The sequence below is a fragment of the Battus philenor genome, unplaced genomic scaffold, assembly GCF_028537555.1.
Source record: "Battus philenor isolate CCGP_79_NKW_IND1 unplaced genomic scaffold, ilBatPhil1.0.hap1 SCAF_14, whole genome shotgun sequence".
Classification (NCBI taxonomy): Eukaryota; Metazoa; Arthropoda; class Insecta; order Lepidoptera; family Papilionidae; genus Battus; species Battus philenor.
In genome coordinates, this window is record NW_027181676.1 from 3877471 (window position 1) to 3888391 (window position 10921).

General features: G+C 28.3%; 1 protein-coding gene across 1 annotated transcript; it reads left to right on the forward strand.

Annotated features, from left to right (window-relative positions):
- The first annotated feature begins 1743 nt into the window (after positions 1-1743).
- Positions 1744-9912, forward strand: LOC137933748 (sialomucin core protein 24-like). The gene is made up of 3 exons (XM_068777780.1): positions 1744-1902; positions 7674-8139; positions 8749-9912. The coding sequence occupies exons 1-3, from the start codon at positions 1833-1835 to the stop codon at positions 8864-8866; spliced, it is 654 nt and encodes a 217-aa protein (XP_068633881.1). The 5' UTR covers positions 1744-1832; the 3' UTR covers positions 8867-9912.
- The last annotated feature ends 1009 nt before the right edge of the window (positions 9913-10921 follow it).

Below are 10921 nucleotides of genomic sequence, written 5' to 3' on the forward strand. Positions count from 1 at the left end.
TAGAACGATTTCCTACATTTTTTAATTCTAATTTTGGCATTACTTACTGAAACTTATCTACACAGCATCAAAATAAAATTTGACGGTTACGAACATTTTCATTTCTACCATACCTACTGATTTTTTTATAAGCATTGTTGGTCCAATCCGTAAAAACAGTGCACGCTTGTTATCAATGAAAAGTTAAAAAATTGAATTTTTTTTTCTTAATTTCAATTGATATTTATAAATGTTGTGTACTTATGGCTTGAAAATTGGTTTTCCGCTAATTTTAATATTTTTTGTATTAAAAGTGAATATTGATTTATAAATTTTATAATACATTATTTCTACAGGAAAGCGTTCAGTTTTGTCATTTTAAACGATTTCATATATTTTTCAAATATATACCCCAATTTATCATACTTCACATGTAACCGTGTAAAAAAGAGTTGGATGTATTTTGTTAGAAAAACAAAAAAAAAACAAAATGTGACAAGTGGAACAAACTAGTATAGATTGTTGAGGAAAGAACTCTGCAGGGGAATTAAAAGGGGAGGCATATGAAAAGCCTGAAGGACTAACAGAGGATATGTTAATGCATAGAATTAACTTTTTTCCTAGGAAAATCTAATAATCTAAACCATTCATAAGAATGTCACAAATATTTGTGCCTAGTAATTACATTTCCATAACATAGATTAGAAATAATTTTAATAGGCTTAATAAATTTGAATATACAGATATGTCTTAATATTATACAAGACATATGTTAAGATGTTCAACTAATACTAAAATATTTGATATAAATTACCAAAAAAATATTTATTTTTAAATAAAAATTTCTCGAAAACTAAATAATGTGTTTAAGCTATCAATCGATAATTTCTCGTCACACTTGACTTGTAATTTTCTCTTTTTAAATTCTATTTTCTTATAATTCTTAGTACAAAACAAATCATGTTTATCTCTAATACAAGTCCATATCTTTTCACTACGTCCCAAAGTAATAAATTTGCTACAAGTTTCTTTAAAGATATTTGCAATTTTTGAATCAGTAATCGTACAAATTAAATTACTATTCTTAAATAAGAATAAATATCCTTGAAGTTAAATATTTGTTACTACATGTCTTATTTATATTCGTAATTAAAATTCAGGGGATAGACAGCAAAAAATATACATTCAACGAATTTTATTGAATAAAACCCGGGGAAATCCCTAATAACGGGTTAGTAACTTTAATGGTTACAGAGGTTTTTTGTACTGTTATTTATTCCAAAAAAAACTCGATTCATTGTAATTATTCGTATATTTCATAATAAATTTAGCAGTATTGTCTTGATACCCAATATTGCATGGATATTTAAAAATAAAGATGTTTGAACAATCCACATGAACAATTGGTAAAAATCTGTATTAAACGTCAAATTTTCAAACTATAAAAATAACATTAAAAAGCTAACACAAACGTTGACTAAAGATTTATACAATGAGAAAATATAAATATAATATTTGCATAATTTTTTTACAAAAATATCTAATAAATGTACTAATGCTTGTATATTTAAAAATAACATCAAGTGTAGAATTTTACACATTAAAAATAATAACAAATCTCTAGAAATTACCACAAAAATATTTATTTTCGATGTTTATAATAATATAATTTGAAATAATCATAAAATATTACCGATTTTACTACAAATCGATTTAACTATCTCGTAAATGAACATCACTAATTTTATTCTCTTTCATCACGAATTTGCGTGTGACGACAGTCGTTAGTACGTAGATATAGATTTTCGACTAATTTTATATTATAATAGACTGAGTATTAACAACTATAAAGGATGAAGAAAGTTATATTTATATGTTTACTATCGCTTTCATTTTGCCTGTGCAAACCTGCTGACGATCAAGGTAAGATAAAATAAAGAGTAATCGAGCGTCTACAAAATTGCGTTTTATAGAATTTCTTTATGGTGACATTGTCTTGTAAAACTTGTTTTTGTAATGATGCTGTTACTTTATTTCTATATTTGTAATTAATACTCGTATATATATATGTAATTAAGCAATGGATTTATTAAAATCGAAGTGCACGCTTTTGAACATATTTGTATATAATCATCGAATTGTAGAAAGGTTGAACCCGTAAACTTATAATAAATTTCCCAATAATTATTGGTAATGACGCAATTATGGGTTGGTTATTTACACGCCTTATTACTACGGGTTGTCTGATGGTAACACATTACACTAAAAATATAATCGTTAAATCATTTCAAATTTAGAAAAAAAATTTCTCATTACAAAAATTAACAGCCATAATTTAGGGATAGCATCTTATTTCAATAACGTTTATTAATGAAATCCAATAATATTTTTGTATTTTATTTTTTCCACGTTTTCGATTCGTACTGTTTTCCTGGTTGTTATTTAAAAGAGGAAGTCATGCATAAATCTACCTCAAAATTAAGTTATAAATGATTATTACCTTATTTATATACTAATTTTGTAAAATTAACAATAAATTTTAGAAAAATATAATTGTATGTTGTACAACCATAAAATAAGTTTTCTTAATAAATATCAAAAAAAAATAATGATCAGTTATTTTAAAGTAGGACTGAATAGAAAACAGCTATGAATAATGCTGTTATATATCACATTATAAGTGCTATAAATAGGCATAAATGTGCTAAAAAAACTACCAGTTGAAATATGTGGCCTTAGGCTTTGTAATATATTTAGGGAACTAGTCAAGAAAATATTAATAAAAATATCTTTTATACATTATCAAAATTTTGTACACTATAAATAATACTAGAAATGAACTCAGGTTAGTTTCAAGAAGATAGTTTCAAAAGTTGGTTTATTCACTGAAAAGTATTTTTTGTTATAATATGCCTTTGTAAATTAAGATAGTATTTGAATGACCATAGCTTGTTAACATCTTAATCATTCTACCTGCTGTCTGTTGTAAAATATTTTGTATTAGTTTTGTTTTATAAGTATGACTGTTGAATTTTGTGTGGGGCTTCTTTACATTTCAAAACATTTGCAGGAAAATAATTACATGTAAAATATCTTAGTGCACTGAATAAAATATTTGTGAACTTTATAGTTTCACTCATCAATATCTTATATATTTTTTTTATATTAGCTATGGAAATATTGTAAAATTCATGGCTTCCCATAAATCAACGTCAAGCTAAAAGGCATGTAGTGGGTCAGAAGATTAATAAAGAAAATCTTTGACATGTTTTTAAAATTATTGCTATTAAAAAAGTTAATTAATTTTGTGCCCCCATGTTCTTGTAGATGTATTGTTCCTTCTATTAGAAATCTCTAATTTTATTTTAATTTTATGTTACTGTAACACTTCTGTAAATGACACAAAAACAGCAATTTTTATGAAAACACATTCTTAAAAAATATAACTACTTGAAACTTGAATAATTTTAAAAATATGTGAGAAATCTATGTTAGTTTACTTGTGGCCACAAAAGTGAAAAAATGTGAAAGTAAACCATTCCAGTCACGGTAATAAAAATAATACCAGATGATACATAAAAATCATTAACTTTTTGGCAACAGATTTACTAAAGAAAACTTACTAAAAAAATTATATCACAAAAAAAATCTGTCTGCTTGATGTTGATTTATGGGACTAATTGTCTAGATATGTACATGAATTTGATGCAGCAGACAAATGTATGAAGTAACATTTAACTCAAACATAACAAATTAAATTTTGATATATATATATATATATATATTATATTGAGATATACATATAATATGCAACTAATTAAATTAGTGCACCTTTTCTTGGCATTAGTGTAACTGGTTTTATATGTCTTCATCTCAGCTAAACTTTTCTAACCATTGTGTTGTTTTCTTATTTCTTTTTAACAGTTATATGTTTTTGTCGCTGTTAAGCGTACATTTTTAACACACTCCGTGCCATGTGGGGCGTACAACCCTTGCTGCATTTCTCATTAAAAAGAAAGGATTGAGGAAAATCAATTGCAGGGTCGAATATGAATATAGATAATTTCACATTGTCGTGTATGCATTGCTTTTTAACATTTATGACTTTTTACCGCTAATTATAGCCTTGCATTATTGAAAAAATGTAAAGCTAAGTCTCACATGTTTTTTTTTAATTTTTAAAGTGTCAGTTGTATGCGCCCCATGCACCTGTATGGAGAATCCTCAAATATTGCCATGGCATGGAAAGTGTTAATATTGATTTATGCTTATTACAATAAGTAATATTACATTTCTTTTAAATAGAGCACATAGACGTCTTTATAAATGAAAAGCTAAACAAGCAGATTGATATCCTAGGAAAGATATTGTTATTTATGATCTTTGATTAGAAAATTAATTTTTGTTTCTCTTTATTTATTATAGAAGTACATTTTAACAAAAATATCACTTGTGTTAGCCGTCACAAGTGCTTGTTGAATAAAGCTAATCTTGGAAAAGGTTGTAGTGTAACCTATTATTACTACCTCTTATAGTAAATTAGAGTCATATTGGGATACATTTAAGTGTAGCCGGCGCTCAGTGTAAAAGAGTGTTATTATGTTGGCAAAGTAGTATAGAGTTTATAGTGTGATCTAAGAATGATGGTTTACTGAGACTACACTCTTTATTGTAGTTCAGAGTTTATCCTTTATATGTGACTATTGTCTCTAATACTTGTAACACAAGTTATTTCTTGCAAATACACATTTTTTAATGATTTAGTAACAGACAAGAGATTTACATATGAAGCACATATACAGATTCATTAGTTCTAATTGCAAAAACTATGAAGAGGTGAAAGTATATCTCATTTAACAGCAACATGCTTTAAAGCTTTCATATTTATTTTTGACTACCCTGCATAAAGTGAACACTCAGAAATACCTTACATCACATTTTTTTTAAATGAAATACACCAATAACTTTTGGCAGTGTTAAGTCAGCAGAGTTGGATAGTAAATGATATTTAGTGGATGTAAAGCAAACACTGAAAATGCTTCCTTATACTGTAGTATCATTACATAAATTGTCATTTCTGAAATTATTGATTTTTGGATAGAGAGTGGCTGTACTATATATTTATTGACAGCAAATTAGCTTTTACACCTATAACAAATAGTTATGTATCTCATGATATAGAATTGTTTTATTATGCTATTTTTCTTTGTACCAATAACTTATGAAAATTGTTGATTATCATACCAAATATTCTGATATTAATACTATGAATTTAGGTTTGTATGAGCAATAGAGATTTTTGTTTTATACACTAACTAATGTTGAAGATTTTGTGAAATATGTAAGGAATGTTATGAAGAGTCATTATAATTTATTGAGCAAAATGTGTCTATTGTTAAAGTCAAAACTGAATGCCAAGTTTATCACTAATTGTTGCTCAACTACTTGAAACAATAAACCATTTTGATCATTTCATATCTATTCATTGTATTGAATCTTATTCAAAATATGTGGTTAACAATGTTTGTGTGGTTTTGGTTGAATTGGATAAGGCTGTATCTGGAATCCCTGAACTGGAGATACTTATTTACAAACATTTTAATACTATAAATTAAGGGTGAGCAAACCTTTTTAATTTGCATCAGGGTCAATTGAAATTTTAAAATTATATGGCGGGGCGCATATAAAGTAACACTTAGTAAAAATTTACAAAAATTTATTTATAATTGACATTAGAATAGAAAAATGTTAAAACTAAAAATAAAGACTTCAATTAAAAATTCTATATAAAAAATCGTGATTCTATATAAAAAATTGTATTGCATGTTTGAATAAGTCACTGACAAATGAGTTGCAAACAAACTGTTTTGATTGTACTACCATTTCCTTATAATTTATTTTTTAACAATATATTGATGAGAGAAAGTCAATAAAATAAATCAACTGTTTGAAACTCTTGGCGAGACGCATAAACAAGTAAATGGGTAGCAAGCTATGTGTTGGTTATCTGTGATATATATTCACATACACACTCACACATACTTATATATATATATACATGAAGTATTGTTAATTGGTTGGCAATCCTTTATAAACAAAATATGATACTAATAATTTACATAATAACACATTGAAGCCTCTCATAATTTCTAGTCTACTAATAATTAAGTAAATATACATATCAATATTTAATCACATGCTATTGGATACTATTTAGTCTAGTCAGATTTTTTATTACTACCTGCAGAATCTAAATACATCAATAATTTTTATATATTAATGTTTTCTACAGAAATAAATCTTATTTCTTTCTGTAGAAAACAATTGACTCTATTGTTGTTAAGTGTAGGTAAAATAATATAGTTACCCAATTTTATTTTGATTTTGCACAATAAAGGTATTTTTGACAATTTTGCACTATTTTGTATAATCAGTCTGTCTATAAGATATTTATTTATTACCAAATGAGCAGTTACAAAAAGGAAGTTCAGTGCCAGTAGTCTACATATGTCTACTAAAGTTACCTATCCAGTCTGTTCTTGAATATATTGATTTTCTAAACTGCATCTTCAGGTAACTTCTACCAGTCTAACCACACAAATATGAGGTTGTTTTGAGAGGTCAGAGTCCTATATTTTTCACCCGGATATTCGGTTTCCTGAAAGTTTTATGATACAGTGCAGGGAGTTCTTAAACGCTTTTGTAACTGCATCAGTCTAGAGAGTAGGTGACCTCTAGCTCTTTAACCTCCTACATTACTGTCAACTTCTTCTAGATTTTTTGAACTTGGCTGAATACCTTGAGAATTCTACATATTCGAATTAGATAGGTCATTCCATATTTTGAGCTATTTTATTTTAATATTAACTTGAGAAAGATTGAGATAAAACAATTTTATCAGAGGTACATAATAGTGCAGGTAAATTGAGAACCTGTTTTAAAATTTAATCTTTTCTCAGAAGACATTTCATCCATATTCATATATATATGTAGCTTATAGCTGATTCATGCAAATTTATTGTAATATTATTTGCAACAGATTATGTTGGGCTTTAAACAGAATACATATTTATTTTGCTTGATAAAAATTGATTAATAAAATTCTCTAATAGATGCTTGATATCTGCAAATTCTTTTTAAAGAGATTTAACATGAGAATCAACAAAAACATGTTTGCCTGTAAACACCAAGGTTGTTTTCAAGTCATTAAGTTTTAAAACAACTTTTATTAATATAGATACCAAATACAATGAATAGTTATAGAGTAATAAATATTAAGTTATGTTTCGCTATGTATTTACTTAAACGAAGATTTGATTATTTTGTTAAATACCTGTAAAAATTATTATTTGGATCTTTATATTATAAATCACTACCATTACATACTATTTAATGTATAATACTACCAAATTAATTGATTGGAAAAATGGTACTTTCTCAATAAAAATAGACAAAAAATCATTGATCTATAAAAACCTTCTAACAGCCTCATCCAAAATCAGTATCTCTTGTTTGGTAAAACCAGCTAGATGAGACATAACAACACCTTCCAACAACTAATATTTACTCAAAATATGCCTATCTTTTGGGCAAATATTCACATTTAAAATGGTAATATTTAAAAAAAAATGTAATCATAACATGTTTTTAATTACTGAATGATTCCCAAATCTCACTTAAAGCATTGTTTGCAGTCACAGGTAAACTTGCGCAGCAAAATGAACATTTAACTGCTGAAGATCCAAAGAATCAAGTGTCAACAGAAAAAGCCCAAAGTGTACCAAGCACCACAATATCTGAACAGAAGCCGGCACCATTACCTACAACTATTAAGAATGATGCATCAACAGAAAAATCTGCCGCTACTCCAGACAATAAAACAAACACACCCCTACCTAACACAAATGAAAATAAAACAAAGAAGGATGCAGAGCCTCAGAAGGAGACAGAAAAGAAAGTAGAGCCAGCAAAACAAACTGAAACCACTACAGAAGCTAAACCGGCAAACACCACAGACAAAGACAAGAGTACCACTACAACAAAACCAGAAGAGAAAACTGAAAAATCCACTGTCACTACAACAGAAAAGAGTGCTACTACAATCAAACCAACAGAAGCTCCTAAAAAAGATGAAGATAAACCTACACTTCAAGCCCGAGGGTAAGTTTATAGTGTACACCAGAGTTTTCAAGAATTTCTCTCAAAGTTTTGCAACTACATTAACCATTCCATATACCTAAAACTTAACCGAAAATGAAAAGATTGGATCTAACTCTGGAAAAATTTGCATTGCTGCCCAATTCCAATCACAAACAAAAACATAATTCATTCCTTTATATGTCACATCACAAACTGAAAATTGAATAAACAAATCTTTACAAGTAAATGTCACTCTGCTTCTTAAAATATGTCTACATTCGTAAGTGACGCGAATTCTACCTTAAGCATCTAGCCTCCAGTTCTTCACTATTGAAAACTTAAACTTTAACCCCTTTACAAATAGTGAAGCCCCATTTTTTGTTAGTCCAACATGCCTCCAAGAAACACCTAACAAAGTCATCTTGCTGGACTCCTAGGGTCACCTAGACCACTTTGAAAAGTGAGGATCCTACTGCCTTGATATCTACTGTTATTTAATTTTCATTTGGGTTTGTCAACAACCTCAGTATTTCAATAAACCAGAGGTTTCCCTAAGTTCGAAAGTTTAGAATATTTTTATTAGTTTCTGTTCATAATAAATCCTCACATTTATTTATATTTTTATTTCAGATTTGACGGACCAAGTTTCATTGGTGGTATAATCCTGACACTTGGTCTCCTCGCAATTGGATTCATGGGTTTCAAATATTACAAAAATCAAACTGAAAGGAATTACCATACTCTCTAAACATTTATTAATTTAAGTCTAACCTTCCTAGTTAAGAAGTGCACTATATAAAATACCTTTGCCTTCGTTATGTTCCACAAGGTACATTGTAACCAAATAATTTCAATGTGCATTGTTTTTTTTTTCAGTTATACATCAAGGAGTATGTTTTAGTTTTATTTTTCTGTGTCTGACTAAGTGGTAGCTGAGAAATTTGTGATTTATTTTATTGAAATAATTTTACCGAATTAAAATGGTGGTGGAGGACATTTTTACTGAATATTAATGTAAACCCACTGATATTATTCTTTAATTTTGCATGTATATTTGATTGAATGAATATATCGTATCTTGGCCCATATATATTTTTGTATTTAAATAATACATTTGCATATGGAAGACCAAATAAGTTTAGATTGCATATTTGATATTTTAATTGTTTGTGTAAATTTGAAAGATATCTAAGGTTTTTTGTGAATTTATTAGGTGTTAAAGTTAAGATTGAGATATTCCAAATTATAAACTGTTTTGAAATTCATGTATTATATATTGAAAGGATGTTAAAAACACTGTGCAATTTAGTATTAGAAATCCTCAATTTCACCTGTGCCATGATGCTCTGGACACTTCATAATTTTCCTGTAAGAAAACTCAGTTTGGAAATCTATGACTTGTAATTGCACTCAATCCTCATTTTATAAATAGTTCTAAGCATATTATTATTAAGTGTTGTTGTAAGGTAACGCAATGTGATGATGAAAATAAGGGTCTAAAATAGTAAAGTATATTGGTTCGGCACAATTGTCGCTCTGAATCTCAACAATGTAACGTTATTGAATCTCCTTTACACAAAAATATTATATTTCTCATCCGAAGTCGCTTTGAATGCTGAACCAATTTGTGCATTTTGCTTTTTGTAAATTGATGTTTCATTCCATCCTAAAGTGCTCTTATGAATCTGAACTATTTATGATTATCGGTATTTTACAGGCAAGCTAATTTCCTATTATAATTATTCTGCTCTTTTCTTCTTGTCACTGTCAATAGTTGTGTTATTAAAGATATTTACGAAATTTGTTTTTAATTGTTGAACAACCTTCTCCATTTATAAAATAAACACTGTTATAGGTATATAGATTGTTGTAGAGTAGAGGCTGTCTATCCTAACCGAAATTTCTGTTTTGTGATGTAAACCGTAGGACTTTCTCATGCAGAATGCTTGCATTGTCGAAGTTACTCGAAGTCCGTTACCAGTCAAGGAAACGATTATTTTCTTTGTTCGAAGTGTGACCAATCAGTGGGGTAGCAATTAGTCGGTAAATAATATAGGTTCAAATGGCCACTACATTTCGGGCGCGTAAATGCTAATCTCCAGAAATGTGAGAACTGGACAGGAAGGTGAGGTAGACACTTTATGCCGTATATTATCAAATATCTCGTTCATGTCAATAAAATTAAAAAATAGACCAATAAAAGTTTTAACAAAAATATCACCAACTAAGGAACTGAATTTAGGCTGTCTATTATATACCTAGAACCTTTAAATACAAAACGATTTACAGGATTTGATTATAGTATTAGCGTCTGTTCCTAAAAATAGACAAAATATTAAACATTATTTTCTGTATTTTTTTGATTTTAAAAATCGCCAGTAAGAACTGAAATTTTAGGCAAGTCGCTCTGCATATGTGCGTTAAAAGACGTTTTACGTAACTATGTTGTGATGTGTGTATCAATATGTAACAATGTTATCGATTATTACATGTTGACTATTTTTCGAAAATCTGGGCAACGTAGCTTTATGAAATTAGTAACTTTTGAGGGCAACCGTCTGAATTGTCTTTTAATAAATTTAAGAAGTTTATCAAACAAAAACTAGTAAAAAAATCATAGTATGGAACTGGAAGCAACATCGTCAGCTGCGCATCAAAAAGGAATTCCGCAGAAATATGATTTACATGGGTAACATGGCGGCAACATTACGTCATCATCAGCGGCGTTTTGATTATACATAATATATGTAATACATAAAATTCTCGTGTCACGGTGTTCGAACTTGAACTCCTCCGAAACGGC